The 22,132-nt window shown below is 40.0% G+C and overlaps 1 protein-coding gene across 2 annotated transcripts; it reads left to right on the top strand.

The window, feature by feature from the left end:
* The first annotated feature begins 6,028 nt into the window (after positions 1–6,028).
* On the top strand, positions 6,029–10,911 carry LOC122920412. Of its 2 annotated transcripts, XM_044269904.1 has the most exons (3): positions 6,029–6,511; positions 6,583–6,941; positions 9,807–10,911. In XM_044269904.1, exons 2-3 carry the CDS (start codon positions 6,586–6,588, stop codon positions 10,768–10,770), a joined length of 1,320 nt encoding a protein of 439 aa, XP_044125839.1. In that variant the 5' UTR covers positions 6,029–6,511; positions 6,583–6,585; the 3' UTR covers positions 10,771–10,911. The 2 variants fall into 2 exon arrangements, with proteins under 2 accessions (XP_044125839.1, XP_044125830.1); XM_044269895.1 differs by having other exon boundaries at positions 6,583–10,911.
* The last annotated feature ends 11,221 nt before the right edge of the window (positions 10,912–22,132 follow it).

Raw genomic sequence — 22,132 nt, 5'->3', positions numbered from 1 at the left:
AAATATACATCACCAGAATCGTGTACAGTACATATATACATCACCAGAACCGTGTACAGTACATATATACATCACCAGAATCGTGTACAGTACATATATACATCACCAGAACCATGTACAGTGCAAATATACATCACCAGAACTATGTACAGTACATATATACATCACCAGAACCATGTAGAGTACAAATATACATCACCAGAACTATGTGCAGTACATATATACATCACCAGAACCATGTAGAGTACAAATATACATCACCAGAACCGTGTACAGTACATATATACATCACCAGAACCGCGTGCAGTACATATATACATCACCAGAACCATGTACAGTACATATATACATCACCAGAACTGTGTACAGTACATATATACATCACCAGAACCATGTACAGTACATATATACATCACCAGAACCATGTACAGTACATATATACATCACCAGAACCATGTAGAGTACAAATATACATCACCAGAACCATGTACAGTACAAATATACATCACCAGAACCATGTACAGTACATATTTACATCACCAGAACCGTTTACAGTACATATATACATCACCAGAACAGTGTGCAGTACAAATATACATCACCAGAACCGTGTACAGTACAAATATACATCACCAGAACCGCGTGCAGTACAAATATACATCACCAGAACCGCGTGCAGTACATACATACATCACCAGAACCATGTACAGTACATATATACAGCACCAGAACCATGTACAGTACAAATATACATCACCAGAACCGTGTACAGTACATATATACATCACCAGAACCGTGTACAGTACATATATACATCACCAGAACTGTGTACAGTACATATATACATCACCAGAACCATGTACAGTACATATATACATCACCAGAACCATGTACAGTACAAATATACATCACCAGAACCGTGTACAGTGCATATATACAGCACCAGAACCGCGTGCAGTACATATATACATCACCAGAATCGTGTACAGTACATATATACATCACCAGAACCATGTACAGTACAAATATACATCACCAGAACCATGTAGAGTACAAATATACATCACCAGAACCGTGTACAGTACATATATACATCACCAGAACCGCGTGCAGTACATATATACATCACCAGAACCATGTACAGTACATATATACATCACCAGAACTGTGTACAGTACATATACATCACCAGAACCATGTACAGTACATATATACATCACCAGAACCATGTAGAGTACAAATATACATCACCAGAACCGTGTACAGTACATATATACATCACCAGAATCGTGTACAGTACATATTTACATCACCAGAACCGTTTACAGTACATATATACATCACCAGAACCATGTACAGTACAAATATACATCACCAGAATCGTGTACAGTACATATATACATCACCAGAACCGTGTACAGTACAAATATACATCACCAGAACCGTGTACAGTACAAATATACATCACCAGAACCGCGTGCAGTACATATATACATCACCAGAACCATGTACAGTACATATATACATCACCAGAACCATGTACAGTACATATATACAGCACCAGAACCATGTACAGTACAAATATACATCACCAGAACCGTGTACAGTACATATATACATCACCAGAACCGTGTACAGTACATATATACATCACCAGAACCATGTACAGTACAAATATACATCACCAGAACCGCGTGCAGTACATATATACATCACCAGAATCGTGTACAGTACATATTTACATCACCAGAACCGTTTACAGTACATATATACATCACCAGAACCATGTACAGTACAAATATACATCACCAGAACCGCGTGCAGTACATATATACATCACCAGAACCATGTACAGTACATATATACATCACCAGAACCATGTACAGTACATATATACAGCACCAGAACCATGTACAGTACAAATATACATCACCAGAACCGTGTACAGTACATATATACATCACCAGAACCGTGTACAGTACATATATACATCACCAGAACCATGTACAGTACAAATATACATCACCAGAACCGTGTACAGTACATATATACAGCACCAGAACCATGTACAGTACAAATATACATCACCAGAACCGCGTACAGTACATATATACAGCACCAGAACCATGTACAGTACATATATACATCACCAGAATCGTGTACAGTACAAATATACATCACCAGAACCATGTACAGTACATATATACATCACCAGAACCGTGTACAGTACATATATACATCACCAGAACCGTGTACAGTGCATATATACATCACCAGAACCGTGTACAGTACATATATACATCACCAGAACCATGTACAGTACAAATATACATCACCAGAACCATGTACACTACAAATATACATCACCAGAACCGTGTACAGTACATATATACATCACCAGAATCGTGTACAGTACATATATACATCACCAGAACCATGTACAGTACATATATACATCACCAGAATCGTGCACAGTACATATATACATCACCAGAACCATTTACAGTACATATATACATCACCAGAATCGTGTACAGTACATATATACATCACCAGAACCGTGTGCAGTACATATATACATCACCAGAATCGTGTACAGTACATATATACATCACCAGAATCGTGCACAGTACATATATACATCACCAGAACCATGTACAGTACATATATACATCACCAGAATCATGTACAGTACATATATACATCACCAGAATCGTGTACAGTACATATATACATCACCAGAATCGTGTACAGTACATATATACATCACCAGAACCATGTACAGTACATATATACATCACCAGAACCGTGTACAGTACATATATACATCACCAGAACCGTGTACAGTTCATATATACATCACCAGAACCGTGTACAGTACATATATACATCACCAGAACCATGTACAGTACAAATATACATCACCAGAACCATGTACACTACAAATATACATCACCAGAACCGTGTACAGTACAAATATACATCACCAGAACCGTGTACAGTACATATATACATCACCAGAACCGTGTACAGTACATATATACATCACCAGAATCGTGTACAGTACATATATACATCACCAGAACCATGTACAGTACATATATACATCACCAGAACCGCGTACAGTACATATATACATCACCAGAACCGTGTACAGTACAAATATACATCACCAGAACCGTGTACAGTACATATATACATCACCAGAATCGTGCACAGTACATATATACATCACCAGAACCATTTACAGTACATATATACATCACCAGAATCGTGTACAGTACATATATACATCACCAGAATCATGTACAGTACATATATACATCACCAGAATCGTGTACAGTACATATATACATCACCAGAATCGTGTACAGTACATATATACATCACCAGAACCATGTACAGTGCATATATACATCACCAGAATCATGTACAGTACATATATACATCACCAGTACCGTTTACAGTACAAATATACATCACCAGAACCGTGTACAGTACATATATACATCACCAGAATCGTGTACAGTACATATATACATCACCAGAACCGTGTACAGTACATATATACATCACCAGAACCGTGTACAGTACATATTTACATGACCAGTACCGTTTACAGTACAAATATACATCACCAGAACCGTGTACAGTACATATATACATCACCAGAACCGTGTGCAGTACATATATACATCACCAGAACCGTGTGCAGTACATATATACATCACCAGAATCGTGCACAGTACATATATACATCACCAGAATCATGTACAGTACATATATACATCACCAGAATCGTGTACAGTACAAATATACATCACCAGAACCATGTACAGTACATATATACATCACCAGACCCATGTACAGTACATATATACATCACCAGAACCGTGTACAGTACATATATACATCACCAGAACCGTGTGCAGTACATATATACATCACCAGAACCGTGTGCAGTACATATATACATCACCAGAATCGTGCACAGTACATATATACATCACCAGAACCATGTACAGTACATATATACATCACCAGAATCGTGTACAGTACATATATACATCACCAGAATCATGTACAGTACATATATACATCACCAGAATCGTGTACAGTACATATATACATCACCAGAACCATGTACAGTACAAATATACATCACCAGAACCGTGTACAGTACATATATACATCACCAGAATCGTGTACAGTACATATATACATCACCAGAACCGTGTACAGTACATATATACATCACCAGAACTATGTACAGTACATATATACATCACCAGAACTATGTACAGTACATATATACATCACCAGAACCGTGTACAGTACAAATATACATCACCAGAACCGCGTGCAGTACATATATACATCACCAGAACTATGTACAGTACATATATACATCACCAGAACCATGTACAGTACATATATAAATCACCAGAACCGTGTACAGTGCATATATACATCACCAGAACCGTGTACAGTACATATATACATCACCAGAACCATGTACAGTACAAATATACATCACCAGAACCGTGTACAGTACATATATACATCACCAGAACCATGTACAGTACAAATATACATCACCAGAACCGTGTACAGTACAAATATACATCACCAGAACCGCGTGCAGTACATATATACATCACCAGAACTATGTACAGTACATATATACATCACCAGAACCATGTACAGTACATATATAAATCACCAGAACCGTGTACAGTGCATATATACATCACCAGAACCGTGTACAGTGCATATATACATCACCAGAACCGTGTACAGTGCATATATACATCACCAGAACCATGTACAGTACATATATACATCACCAGAACCGTGTACAGTACATATATACATCACCAGAACCATGTACAGTACATATATACATCACCAGAACCGTGTACAGTACATATATACATCACCAGAACCGTGTACAGTACATATATACATCACCAGAATCGTGTACAGTACATATATACATCACCAGAACCATGTACAGTACATATATACATCACCAGAACCGCGTACAGTACATATATACATCACCAGAACCGTGTACAGTACAAATATACATCACCAGAACCGTGTACAGTACATATATACATCACCAGAACCGTGTGCAGTACATATATACATCACCAGAATCGTGTACAGTACATATATACATCACCAGAATCATGTACAGTACATATATACATCACCAGAATCGTGTACAGTACATATATACATCACCAGAACCATGTACAGTACATATATACATCACCAGAATCGTGTACAGTACATATATACATCACCAGAATCATGTACAGTACATATATACATCACCAGAATCGTGTACAGTACATATATACATCACCAGAATCATGTACAGTACATATATACATCACCAGAATCGTGTACAGTACATATATACATCACCAGAACCATGTACAGTACAAATATACATCACCAGAACCGTGTACAGTACATATATACATCACCAGAATCGTGTACAGTACATATATACATCACCAGAACCGTGTACAGTACATATTTACATCACCAGTACCGTTTACAGTACAAATATACATCACCAGAACCGTGTACAGTACATATATACATCACCAGAACCGTGTGCAGTACATATATACATCACCAGAACCGTGTGCAGTACATATATACATCACCAGAACCGTGTGCAGTACATATATACATCACCAGAACTGTGTACAGTACATATATACATCACCAGAACCATGTACAGTACATATATACAGCACCAGAACGGTGTACAGTACATATATACATCACCAGACCCATGTACAGTACATATATACATCACCAGAACCGTGTACAGTACATATATACAGCACCAGAACTGTGTACAGTACATATATACATCACCAGACCCATGTACAGTACATATATACATCACCAGAACCATGTACAGTACATATATACATCACCAGAATCGTGCACAGTACATTTCCCTTACGTCCTAACCAGCAGCACATGTGGGGGTTTATCCGCCCCAGTGAAACTGGTAGGACAGACGGAATGTTTAATGAAGTAAAGTAATCAAATAAATCCACGCCCCCATTACCTCACTATAAGAGGCCAAACCCCCCATACATCAGTGTGTTTTTTTCTGTCCTTGGGACTGCAGGACAGACGGGGCAGCCATTTGGCTGCCATGCTCTTAGATTTCATGCTAACCTTGTGTTTCTCTTTCAGGGTTGCAGCTTATCTGATCAAGCTGGTGCTGCCGGCATGTTGGAGGCTCGGAGCTCCTGCATTCAGCTTCCTGTTTGGCTTACACACATTGTGTTCCAGCGCCCTCTGGTGGTTTGTTGCTGAACAACAATGATTAAAGTTTGTTCAAACCTGGCGTCTGACGTCAGTTTGGGCGCCAAATTTGAATATATAAAGCCTCCAGTCCTTCCAGGCTGTGCTGTTGCAGCCTTGGGTTGGTTACTGAGGCAGACTACTTTAGTCACCAGCTTTCCTGTGTCTGGTAGGTTTGCTGCTTCCTTGGTTAGCTAATGAATAGACATTGTTCATTCATTTTTAACTCTTTCTCTGCAGATAATGTCCTCTGCCGGTGATGGGGATCGGACTGGGCGCAAGACGTCATCCAAGCGCAAGCATTTGGCGTGTAGGGATTGTGACACCCCTCTAGCGGACTCCTATGAATTTAATAGGTGTCCCTCTTGCCGTCCTCCTCCTCCTCTGCCTCCTGATACGGAGCCTACCATACGGGACGTAGTAGTCTGGGTAAAGGACTTTGTGGAGTCCTCAATGAACACCCTAAGGGATTCCGTGTCATCCAGAAGACCCAGTGTCCGATCTCCTCTGAGACCCACTCCTATGCAGGAGGAAGTCTACCATACCGTGGACGAAGTCCATTCCTCTGAGTCTAGCGGGGAGGAAGAAGAGGCTGGAAGGTACGCCTTTCCTGTAGAGAAGACCCAGAGGTTACTTAGATCCATCCGGTCGGGGGACCAGGATGTTGATCCCGGGGAAGCTTCAGAGTCCACCTCTAGGGGGCCAAGGGCCTTCAAAGTGGACGAGACTCTGTCTCGATTAATGAAGCTAGAATGGAAACATCCTGAGAAGGCACCGGTCATCTCAAAGCGCTTCAAGTCCATGTTCCCGATTGTGACTTCCCAATTTGACCAGTGGGGCACTGTGCCCAAAGTTGATTTGGCAATTGCAAAATTGTCTAAGAGGACTCTTGTCCCGGCTGATGACGGCTCCAACTTACAGGACCCGATGGACAGGCGGGTAGAATGCACCTTGAGAAGGTCTTACTCCACTGCTGCTGCTGCTGCATCTGTGGCCATATCCTCTACGGAGGTAGCCGTCTTCCTCCAAAGACGCCTCCGACAGGTGCAGTCGGATATCGACTCTGGCATATCCCGTGATGACATCCTGGCGCAGTTTAAGTCCATTCTACGTGCCGTGGAATTTCTGTGTGACTCTGGCCCACAACAGTTAAAATTAGCCTCTAAAGCTATGGCCCTCTCTGCAGCGGGTAGGAGGCCACTATGGCTAAAACCTTGGGTGGCAGATAATGCCTCCAAGTATAATTTATGCAGCCTCCCTTACGAGCCAGGAAGGCTTTTTGGGACTGAACTGGACCGCATTATGGAGGGTCTTGCCGATAAAAAGGGCAAATGCCTTCCTCAAACCCCTAAGGGTAGGGGTAGGCAGGGTAGAGGGTCCAGATCCTTTCAGGGCCAATCCAGGCCTCAGCGAGGCCGTGGGTCCAGGAGGGGAGGATCATATCGTTCCGGTGGGAACAAAAACAATAAAGCCGACCAGTGACGGCCCTCCCCTTCCGTCAGATCCAGTCATAAATTTGACTCCTATTCTTTCAGACCTCCCAGTCGGAGGCCGTTTAACTTTTTTTCTAAATACCTGGACAGAGTTTGTTCCAGATCCCTGGGTCCTGAATATAATAAGGACAGGGTACAGGATAGAATTTTTATCTGTTCCCCCAGAAAAATTTGTTTTGACAAGATTACTTCCACGCGCGAAGCAAACGGTGTTGGAGGAGTCTATACTGGAATACAGGCGGAAAGGGGCCTTGGAGGAGGTTCCTCCAGAAGAGATTGGATCCGGCGTCTATTCGCCAGTTTTCCTTGTTCCCAAAGCCACAGGAGGTTGGCGCATGATCATAGATCTCCGCTACCTCAACCGATTCATAAAGAAAAGGCGGTTCCGGATGGAAACCATCAAATCGGTAATCAGCATCCTGAGCCCAGGGGACCTGATGGTCACACTGGATCTAAGGGATGCCTATCTCCACATCCCTGTGTGCCAGGCCCACAGGAAGTATCTACGAGTGGCAGTAAGTCTCAGAGGGACGGTGAAACATTTTCAGTTTGCCGCACTTCCCTTCGGCATCACAACCGCGCCCTACATCTTCACCAAAGTGGTGATAGCTGTAGTAGCTCCCCTCAGATTGAGAGGCCTGGAGATCATTCCATATCTGGACGATTGGCTTCTAAAAGCCCACTCGGTAGAGACGCTTCATCTTCATCTTCTGCAGGCTCAGTCCTTCCTCCAGCGCTTGGGCTGGATTATCAATTGGCAGAAGTCAGAGATTTCTCCCTCCACTACCAGGAGGTTTCTGGGGTTCATAATAGATTCTGCCAACATGACGCTCTACCTTTCTCCGGAAAGGAAGTTACGCATTTCCAAGACTGCAGATCAACTCATGGTTCCCCGCCGGGTAACTATCAGAGTATTGATGAGGATGTTAGGCCTAATGTCAGCAGCCGTGGATGCGGTTCCTTGGGCCTTGTGGCATATTCGCCCTCTTCAAGCGGAAGTTCTGAGTCTATGGGATCGAACTCCCAGAGGGCTAGAGACAAAGTGCTCCCTGTCATCTCAAGCTCGCCGCTCACTGAAGTGGTGGAAACAGGTCAAAGATGGGAGGTCCTTGATCCAACCTTGTTGGATCCTGTTGACGACAGATGCATCCCTTCTAGGCTGGGGTGCCCATCTAGAGGAACTTCAAGTTCAAGGATCCTGGAGCCCTCAAGAGCGTTTGATGTCATCCAATCTGAGAGAACTCAGAGCAATCCGGATGGCTCTCTTTCATTTTTTCCCCCTTATCAGAAACAAGGCTGTAAGGGTTCGCTCAGACAATTCTACTGCGGTATCTTACATCAACAAACAGGGAGGCACCAGGTCTCAGAGTCTACTCTCAGAAGTAGGTCTAATTCTGTCTTGGGCAGAGCAGAATCTTTCCCACCTTTCAGCAGTCCACATTCGGGGGTCCCTGAATGTGGTTGCAGACCAGCTCAGCAGAGGAGTCCCAGCTCTGGGAGAAATGTCTCTGAATCAGGAGATCTTTCATCAGATCACTCTCCGGTGGGGTCGCCCGGACATAGATCTCATGGCGACAAGATTCAATGCCAAAGTGGAAACGTTCTGTTCCCTGTATCGGGAGGACAATCCCTTGGCAGTAGATGCTCTGTCAATTCCATGGGAGTTCAGGCTGGCCTACATCTTTCCTCCCATCGCCATGATACCCAGGGTATTGATGAAGATTCGGCAGGACCAAGCCTCAGTAATAGCCGTGATTCCATTCTGGCCCAGGAGGTCTTGGTTTACCCTGCTCATGCAGATGAGCCGAGGGCAATATTGGAAGCTTCCCCCAATGCAGAACCTGGTGTCCCGGGGCACTCAGCTCTGCCTGGATCCATCCAGACTCAATCTGACAGCCTGGAGATTGATGAGTCCCTTCTAGAGCCGGAAGGGCTATCAGCAGCGGTCTTAAGAACGATGTCTCATTCCAGAGCTCCTGCGACTGTCAAGGCCTACGCCAGGGTAAAGCGCATTTTTCTTCTATGGTGTGCATCTCATCAAGTACCATCTCAGGATCCTCCAGTATCAGCTATTCTTCAGTTCATGCAGGATGGACTAGATAAGGGCCTCAGCCCTTCTACACTCAAGGTACAGATCTCTGCTCTGTCAGCCGCCTTTGGCAGATCTTTACATCAAGACCCTCTGATTAAGAGGTTCCTTAAAGGAGCCGTACGTCTTAAGCCTAGCATTTCAAGACCTATACCGCAGTGGGATCTCTCAGTGGTGCTTAAAGGGTTGAGTGGTCCTCCCTTTGAACCCTTGGAAGAAGTGGACTTTAAGTTTTTATCCTGGAAGGTAACCTTTTTGTTGGCCGTAACTTCGGCCAAACGCATTTCAGAGCTTCAGGCTTTTTCGGCATATGAGCCATACACTTTATTTTTACCGGACAGAGTCCTTTTACGTTTTTTACCCACCTTTTTGCCTAAGGTGCCCTCTGTGCACAACATTAATCAAGTTGTGTCTTTGCCTGTGTTATGTTCCTCTTCTTCCTCTGCAGAAGAAACTTCCCTCCATACTCTGGATGTGGCCAGATGTTTGAGAATCTACATTGAGAGATCCCGGGAGTTCAGAAGGTCAGAGAATCTTCTTATCCTGTTCTTTGGCAGGAATAAAGGGAAGAAGGCCTCTAAGCCTACTCTAAGTAGATGGATCAGAGAGGCCATCAGAGAATCTTTCGCTTCCCAGAATAGACCTCCTCCTGCCTTTGTCACTGCTCACTCCACCCGAGCAGTCTCTACTAGTTGGGCCGAAAGGTCTCTTATTCCTCTGGAACAGATCTGTTCCGCGGCCTCCTGGAGCTCACATTCTACCTTTGTGAGCCATTATAGACTCAACCTCAGGGGATCAGAAGACACTGCCTTTGGGCGGTCTGTTTTGAATTCCATTCAGCATTGAAGTCCCTACCCTTTAGGCTAACTTCTTGCTAAGTCCCCACATGTGCTGCTGGTTAGGACGTAAGGGAAGCGTTAATTTCTTAACGTTAATTTGTTTTCCCTTAGTCCTAACAGCAGCACACAAATATCCCTCCCTTTGTTTTTTGAGAGTTTCTTGTTATGACACACTGATGTATGGGGGGTTTGGCCTCTTATAGTGAGGTAATGGGGGCGTGGATTTATTTGATTACTTTACTTCATTAAACATTCCGTCTGTCCTACCAGTTTCACTGGGGCGGATAAACCCCCACATGTGCTGCTGTTAGGACTAAGGGAAAACAAATTAACGTTAAGAAATTAACGCATATACATCACCAGAATCGTGTACAGTACATATATACATCACCAGAATCATGTACAGTACATATATACATCACCAGAATCGTGTACAGTACATATATACATCACCAGAATCGTGTACAGTACATATATACATCACCAGAACCATGTACAGTACAAATATACATCACCAGAACCGTGTACAGTACATATATACATCACCAGAATCGTGTACAGTACATATATACATCACCAGAACCGTGTACAGTACATATATACATCACCAGAACCGTGTACAGTACAAATATACATCACCAGAATCGTGTACAGTACATATATACATCACCAGAATCGTGTACAGTACATATATACATCACCAGAACCGTGTGCAGTACATATATACATCACCAGAATCTTGTACAGTACATATATACATCACCAGAATCCTGCACAGTACATATATACATCACCAGAACCATGTACAGTACATATATACATCACCAGAATCATGTACAGTACATATATACATCACCAGAACCGTGTACAGTACATATATACATCACCAGAATCGTGCACAGTACATATATACATCACCAGAATCGTGTACAGTACATATTTACATCACCAGAACCGTTTACAGTACATATATACATCACCAGAACCATGTACAGTACAAATATACATCACCAGAACCATGTACAGTACAAATATACATCACCAGAACCATGTACAGTACATATATACATCACCAGAACCGTTTACAGTACATATATACATCACCAGAATCGTGTACAGTACATATATACATCACCAGAACAGCGTGCAGTACATATATACATCACCAGAACCATGTACAGTACATATATACATCACCAGAATCGTGTACAGTACAAATATACATCACCAGAACCGTGTACAGTACATATATACATCACCAGAACTATGTACAGTACATATATACATCACCAGAACTATGTACAGTACATATATACATCACCAGAACCGTGTACAGTACAAATATACATCACCAGAACCGCGTGCAGTACATATATACATCACCAGAACTATGTACAGTACATATATACATCACCAGAACCATGTACAGTACATATATAAATCACCAGAACCGTGTACAGTGCATATATACATCACCAGAACCGTGTACAGTACATATATACATCACCAGAACCATGTACAGTACAAATATACATCACCAGAACCGTGTACAGTACATATATACATCACCAGAACCATGTACAGTACAAATATACATCACCAGAACCGTGTACAGTACAAATATACATCACCAGAACCGCGTGCAGTACATATATACATCACCAGAACTATGTACAGTACATATATACATCACCAGAACCATGTACAGTACATATATAAATCACCAGAACCGTGTACAGTGCATATATACATCACCAGAACCGTGTACAGTACATATATACATCACCAGAACCATGTACAGTACAAATATACATCACCAGAACCGTGTACAGTACATATATACATCACCAGAACCGTGTACAGTACATATATACATCACCAGAATCGTGTACAGTACATATATACATCACCAGAACCATGTACAGTACATATATACATCACCAGAACCGCGTACAGTACATATATACATCACCAGAACCGTGTACAGTACAAATATACATCACCAGAACCGTGTACAGTACATATATACATCACCAGAACCGTGTGCAGTACATATATACATCACCAGAATCATGTACAGTACATATATACATCACCAGAATCGTGTACAGTACATATATACATCACCAGAACCATGTACAGTACATATATACATCACCAGAATCGTGTACAGTACATATATACATCACCAGAATCATGTACAGTACATATATACATCACCAGAATCGTGTACAGTACATATATACATCACCAGAATCATGTACAGTACATATATACATCACCAGAATCGTGTACAGTACATATATACATCACCAGAACCATGTACAGTACAAATATACATCACCAGAACCGTGTACAGTACATATATACATCACCAGAATCGTGTACAGTACATATATACATCACCAGAACCGTGTACAGTACATATTTACATCACCAGTACCGTTTACAGTACAAATATACATCACCAGAACCGTGTACAGTACATATATACATCACCAGAACCGTGTGCAGTACATATATACATCACCAGAACCGTGTGCAGTACATATATACATCACCAGAACCATGTACAGTACATATATACATCACCAGAACCGCGTACAGTACATATATACATCACCAGAACCGTGTACAGTACAAATATACATCACCAGAACCGTGTACAGTACATATATACATCACCAGAACCGTGTGCAGTACATATATACATCACCAGAATCGTGTACAGTACATATATACATCACCAGAATCATGTACAGTACATATATACATCACCAGAATCGTGTACAGTACATATATACATCACCAGAACCATGTACAGTACATATATACATCACCAGAATCGTGTACAGTACATATATACATCACCAGAATCATGTACAGTACATATATACATCACCAGAATCGTGTACAGTACATATATACATCACCAGAATCATGTACAGTACATATATACATCACCAGAATCGTGTACAGTACATATATACATCACCAGAACCATGTACAGTACAAATATACATCACCAGAACCGTGTACAGTACATATATACATCACCAGAATCGTGTACAGTACATATATACATCACCAGAACCGTGTACAGTACATATTTACATCACCAGTACCGTTTACAGTACAAATATACATCACCAGAACCGTGTACAGTACATATATACATCACCAGAACCGTGTGCAGTACATATATACATCACCAGAACCGTGTGCAGTACATATATACATCACCAGAACTGTGTACAGTACATATATACATCACCAGAACCATGTACAGTACATATATACAGCACCAGAACTGTGTACAGTACATATATACATCACCAGACCCATGTACAGTACATATATACATCACCAGAACCGTGTACAGTACATATATACAGCACCAGAACTGTGTACAGTACATATATACATCACCAGACCCATGTACAGTACATATATACATCACCAGAACCATGTACAGTACATATATACATCACCAGAATCGTGCACAGTACATATATACATCACCAGAATCGTGTACAGTACATATATACATCACCAGAATCATGTACAGTACATATATACATCACCAGAATCGTGTACAGTACATATATACATCACCAGAATCGTGTACAGTACATATATACATCACCAGAACCATGTACAGTACAAATATACATCACCAGAACCGTGTACAGTACATATATACATCACCAGAATCGTGTACAGTACATATATACATCACCAGAACCGTGTACAGTACATATATACATCACCAGAACCGTGTACAGTACAAATATACATCACCAGAATCGTGTACAGTACATATATACATCACCAGAATCGTGTACAGTACATATATACATCACCAGAACCGTGTGCAGTACATATATACATCACCAGAATCTTGTACAGTACATATATACATCACCAGAATCGTGCACAGTACATATATACATCACCAGAACCATGTACAGTACATATATACATCACCAGAATCATGTACAGTACATATATACATCACCAGAACCGTGTACAGTACATATATACATCACCAGAATCGTGCACAGTACATATATACATCACCAGAATCGTGTACAGTACATATTTACATCACCAGAACCGTTTACAGTACATATATACATCACCAGAACCATGTACAGTACAAATATACATCACCAGAACCATGTACAGTACAAATATACATCACCAGAACCATGTACAGTACATATATACATCACCAGAACCGTTTACAGTACATATATACATCACCAGAATCGTGTACAGTACATATATACATCACCAGAACAGCGTGCAGTACATATATACATCACCAGAACCATGTACAGTACATATATACATCACCAGAATCGTGTACAGTACAAATATACATCACCAGAACCGTGTACAGTACATATATACATCACCAGAACTATGTACAGTACATATATACATCACCAGAACTATGTACAGTACATATATACATCACCAGAACCGTGTACAGTACAAATATACATCACCAGAACCGCGTGCAGTACATATATACATCACCAGAACTATGTACAGTACATATATACATCACCAGAACCATGTACAGTACATATATAAATCACCAGAACCGTGTACAGTGCATATATACATCACCAGAACCGTGTACAGTACATATATACATCACCAGAACCGTGTACAGTGCATATATACATCACCAGAACCGTGTACAGTACATATATACATCACCAGAACCATGTACAGTACAAATATACATCACCAGAACCGTGTACAGTACATATATACATCACCAGAACCATGTACAGTACAAATATACATCACCAGAATCATGTACAGTACATATATACATCACCAGAATCGTGTACAGTACATATATACATCACCAGAACTATGTACAGTACATATATAAATCACCAGAACCGTGTACAGTGCATATATACATCACCAGAACCGTGTACAGTACATATATACATCACCAGAACCATGTACAGTACAAATATACATCACCAGAACCGTGTACAGTACATATATACATCACCAGAACCGTGTACAGTACATATATACATCACCAGAATCGTGTACAGTACATATATACATCACCAGAACCATGTACAGTACATATATACATCACCAGAACCGCGTACAGTACATATATACATCACCAGAACCGTGTACAGTACAAATATACATCACCAGAACCGTGTACAGTACATATATACATCACCAGAACCGTGTGCAGTACATATATACATCACCAGAATCGTGTACAGTACATATATACATCACCAGAATCATGTACAGTACATATATACATCACCAGAATCGTGTACAGTACATATATACATCACCAGAACCATGTACAGTACATATATACATCACCAGAATCGTGTACAGTACATATATACATCACCAGAATCATGTACAGTACATATATACATCACCAGAATCGTGTACAGTACATATATACATCACCAGAATCATGTACAGTACATATATACATCACCAGAATCGTGTACAGTACATATATACATCACCAGAACCATGTACAGTACAAATATACATCACCAGAACCGTGTACAGTACATATATACATCACCAGAATCGTGTACAGTACATATATACATCACCAGAACCGTGTGCAGTACATATATACATCACCAGAATCGTGTACAGTACATATATACATCACCAGAACCATGTACAGTACATATATACATCACCAGAACCGTGTACAGTACATATTTACATCACCAGTACCGTTTACAGTACAAATATACATCACCAGAACCGTGTACAGTACATATATACATCACCAGAACCGTGTGCAGTACATATATACATCACCAGAACCGTGTGCAGTACATATATACATCACCAGAACCGTGTGCAGTACATATATACATCACCAGAACTGTGTACAGTACATATATACATCACCAGAACCATGTACAGTACATATATACAGCACCAGAACTGTGTACAGTACATATATACATCACCAGACCCATGTACAGTACATATATACATCACCAGAACCGTGTACAGTACATATATACAGCACCAGAACTGTGTACAGTACATATATACATCACCAGACCCATGTACAGTACATATATACATCACCAGAACCATGTACAGTACATATATACATCACCAGAATCGTGCACAGTACATATATACATCACCAGAATCATGTACAGTACATATATACATCACCAGAATCGTGTACAGTACATATATACATCACCAGAATCATGTACAGTACATATATACATCACCAGAATCGTGTACAGTACATATATACATCACCAGAACCGTGTACAGTACATATATACATCACCAGAATCGTGTACAGTACATATATACATCACCAGAACCATGTACAGTACAAATATACATCACCAGAACCGTGTACAGTACATATATACATCACCAGAATCGTGTACAGTACATATATACATCACCAGAACCATGTACAGTACATATATACATCACCAGAACCGTGTACAGTAGAAATATACATCACCAGAATCGTGTACAGTACATATATACATCACCAGAATCGTGTACAGTACATATATACATCACCAGAACCGTGTGCAGTACATATATACATCACCAGAATCGTGTACAGTACATATATACATCACCAGAATCGTGCACAGTACATATATACATCACCAGAACCATGTACAGTACATATATACATCACCAGAATCATGTACAGTACATATATACATCACCAGAACCGTGTACAGTACATATATACATCACCAGAATCGTGCACAGTACATATATACATCACCAGAATCGTGTACAGTACATATTTACATCACCAGAACCGTTTACAGTACATATATACATCACCAGAACCATGTACAGTACAAATATACATCACCAGAACCATGTACAGTACAAATATACATCACCAGAACCATGTACAGTACATATATACATCACCAGAATCGTGTACAGTACATATATACATCACCAGAATCATGTACAGTACATATATACATCACCAGAATCGTGTACAGTACATATATACATCACCAGAATCGTGTACAGTACATGTATACATCACCAGAACCATGTACAGTACAAATATACATCACCAGAACCGTGTACAGTACATATATACATCACCAGAATCGTGTACAGTACATATATACATCACCAGAACCGTGTACAGTACATATATACATCACCAGAACCGTGTACAGTACAAATATACATCACCAGAATCGTGTACAGTACATATATACATCACCAGAATCGTGTACAGTACATATTTACATCACCAGAACCGTTTACAGTACATATATACATCACCAGAACCATGTACAGTACAAATATACATCACCAGAACCATGTACAGTACAAATATACATCACCAGAACCATGTACAGTACATATATACATCACCAGAACCGTTTACAGTACATATATACATCACCAGAATCGTGTACAGTACATATATACATCACCAGAACAGCGTGCAGTACATATATACATCACCAGAATCGTGTACAGTGCATATATACATCACCAGAATCGTGCACAGTACATATATACATCACCAGAACCATGTACAGTACATATATACATCACCAGAATCATGTACAGTACATATATACATCACCAGAACCGTGTACAGTACATATATACATCACCAGAACCATGTACAGTACATATATACATCACCAGAATCATGTACAGTACATATATACATCACCAGAACCGTGTACAGTACATATATACATCACCAGAATCGTGCACAGTACATATATACATCACCAGAATCGTGTACAGTACATATTTACATCACCAGAACCGTTTACAGTACATATATACATCACCAGAACCATGTACAGTACAAATATACATCACCAGAACCATGTACAGTACAAATATACATCACCAGAACCATGTACAGTACATATATACATCACCAGAACCGTTTACAGTACATATATACATCACCAGAATCGTGTACAGTACATATATACATCACCAGAACCATGTACAGTACAAATATACATCACCAGAACCATGTACACTACAAATATACATCACCAGAACCGTGTACAGTACATATATACATCACCAGAACAGCGTGCAGTACATATATACATCACCAGAACCATGTACAGTACATATATACATCACCAGAATCGTGTACAGTACAAATATACATCACCAGAACCATGTACAGTACATATATACATCACCAGAACCGTGTACAGTACATATATACATCATCAGAACCGTGTACAGTGCATATATACATCACCAGAACCGTGTACAGTACATATATACATCACCAGAACCATGTACAGTACAAATATACATCACCAGAACCATGTACACTACAAATATACATCACCAGAACCGTGTACAGTACATATATACATCACCAGAATCGTGTACAGTACATATATACATCACCAGAACCATGTACAGTACATATATACATCACCAGAATCGTGCACAGTACATATATACATCACCAGAACCATTTACAGTACATATATACATCACCAGAATCGTGTACAGTACATATATACATCACCAGAACCGTGTGCAGTACATATATACATCACCAGAATCGTGTACAGTACATATATACATCACCAGAATCGTGCACAGTACATATATACATCACCAGAATCATGTACAGTACATATATACATCACCAGAATCGTGTACAGTACATATATACATCACCAGAATCGTGTACAGTACATATATACATCACCAGAACCATGTACAGTACAAATATACATCACCAGAACCGTGTACAGTACATATATACATCACCAGAATCGTGTACAGTACATATATACATCACCAGAACCGTGTACAGTACATATTTACATCACCAGTACCGTTTACAGTACAAATATACATCACCAGAACCGTGTACAGTACATATATACATCACCAGAACTATGTACAGTACATATATACATCACCAGAACCATGTACAGTACAAATATACATCACCAGAACCGTGTACAGTACAAATATACATCACCAGAACCGCGTGCAGTACATATATACATCACCAGAACCGCGTACAGTACAAATATACATCACCAGAACCGTGTACAGTACATATATACATCACCAGAACCGTGTACAGTACATATATACATCACCAGAACCGTGTGCAGTACATATATACATCACCAGAACCATGTACAGTACAAATATACATCACCAGAACCGCGTACAGTACATATATACAGCACCAGAACCGCGTGCAGTACATATATACATCACCAGAACCGCGTGCAGTACATATATACATCACCAGAACCATGTACAGTACAAATATACATCACCAGAACCATGTACAGTACATATATACATCACCAGAACCGTTTACAGTACATATATACATCACCAGAACCGCGTGCAGTACATATATACATCACCAGAACCATGTACAGTACATATATACATCACCAGAACCATGTACAGTACATATATACATCACCAGAACCGTGTACAGTACATATATACATCACCAGAACCGTGTACAGTACATATATACATCACCAGAACCGCGTGCAGTACATATATACATCACCAGAACCATGTACAGTACATATATACATCACCAGAACCGTGTACAGTACATATATACATCACCAGAACCGTGTACAGTACATATATACATCACCAGAACCGTGTACAGTGCATATATACATCACCAGAACCGTGTACAGTACATATATACATCACCAGAACCATGTACAGTACAAATATACATCACCAGAACCATGTACACTACAAATATACATCACCAGAACCGTGTACAGTACAAATATACATCACCAGAACCGTGTACAGTACATATATACATCACCAGAATCGTGTACAGTACATATATACATCACCAGAATCGTGTACAGTACATATATACATCACCAGAACCATGTACAGTACATATATACATCACCAGAACCGCGTACAGTACATATATACATCACCAGAACCGTGTACAGTACAAATATACATCACCAGAACCGTGTACAGTACATATATACATCACCAGAACCGTGTGCAGTACATATATACATCACCAGAATCGTGTACAGTACATATATACATCACCAGAATCATGTACAGTACATATATACATCACCAGAATCGTGTACAGTACATATATACATCACCAGAACCATGTACAGTACATATATACATCACCAGAATCGTGTACAGTACATATATACATCACCAGAATCATGTACAGTACATATATACATCACCAGAATCGTGTACAGTACATATATACATCACCAGAATCATGTACAGTACATATATACATCACCAGAATCGTGTACAGTACATATATACATCACCAGAACCATGTACAGTACAAATATACATCACCAGAACCGTGTACAGTACATATATACATCACCAGAATCGTGTACAGTACATATATACATCACCAGAACCGTGTACAGTACATATTTACATCACCAGTACCGTTTACAGTACAAATATACATCACCAGAACCGTGTACAGTACATATATACATCACCAGAACCGTGTGCAGTACATATATACATCACCAGAACCGTGTGCAGTACATATATACATCACCAGAACCGTGTGCAGTACATATATACATCACCAGAACTGTGTACAGTACATATATACATCACCAGAACCATGTACAGTACATATATACAGCACCAGAACTGTGTACAGTACATATATACATCACCAGACCCATGTACAGTACATATATACATCACCAGAACCGCGTACAGTACATATATACATCACCAGAACCGTGTACAGTACATATATACAGCACCAGAACTGTGTACAGTACATATATACATCACCAGACCCATGTACAGTACATATATACATCACCAGAACCATGTACAGTACATATATACATCACCAGAATCGTGCACAGTACATATATACATCACCAGAATCATGTACAGTACATATATACATCACCAGAATCGTGTACAGTACATATATACATCACCAGAATCGTGTACAGTACATATATACATCACCAGAATCGTGTACAGTACATATATACATCACCAGAACCATGTACAGTACAAATATACATCACCAGAACCGTGTACAGTACATATATACATCACCAGAACCGTGTACAGTACATATATACATCACCAGAACCGTGTACAGTACAAATATACATCACCAGAATCGTGTACAGTACATATATACATCACCAGAATCGTGTACAGTACATATATACATCACCAGAACCGTGTGCAGTACATATATACATCACCAGAACCGTGTACAGTACATATATACATCACCAGAATCGTGCACAGTACATATATACATCACCAGA

Source organism: Bufo gargarizans, chromosome 1, assembly GCF_014858855.1.
Source record: "Bufo gargarizans isolate SCDJY-AF-19 chromosome 1, ASM1485885v1, whole genome shotgun sequence".
Taxonomy (NCBI): domain Eukaryota; kingdom Metazoa; phylum Chordata; class Amphibia; order Anura; family Bufonidae; genus Bufo; species Bufo gargarizans.
Note: the sequence above shows the minus strand (reverse complement) of the source record. Positions and strands in the feature narration are given on the sequence as shown.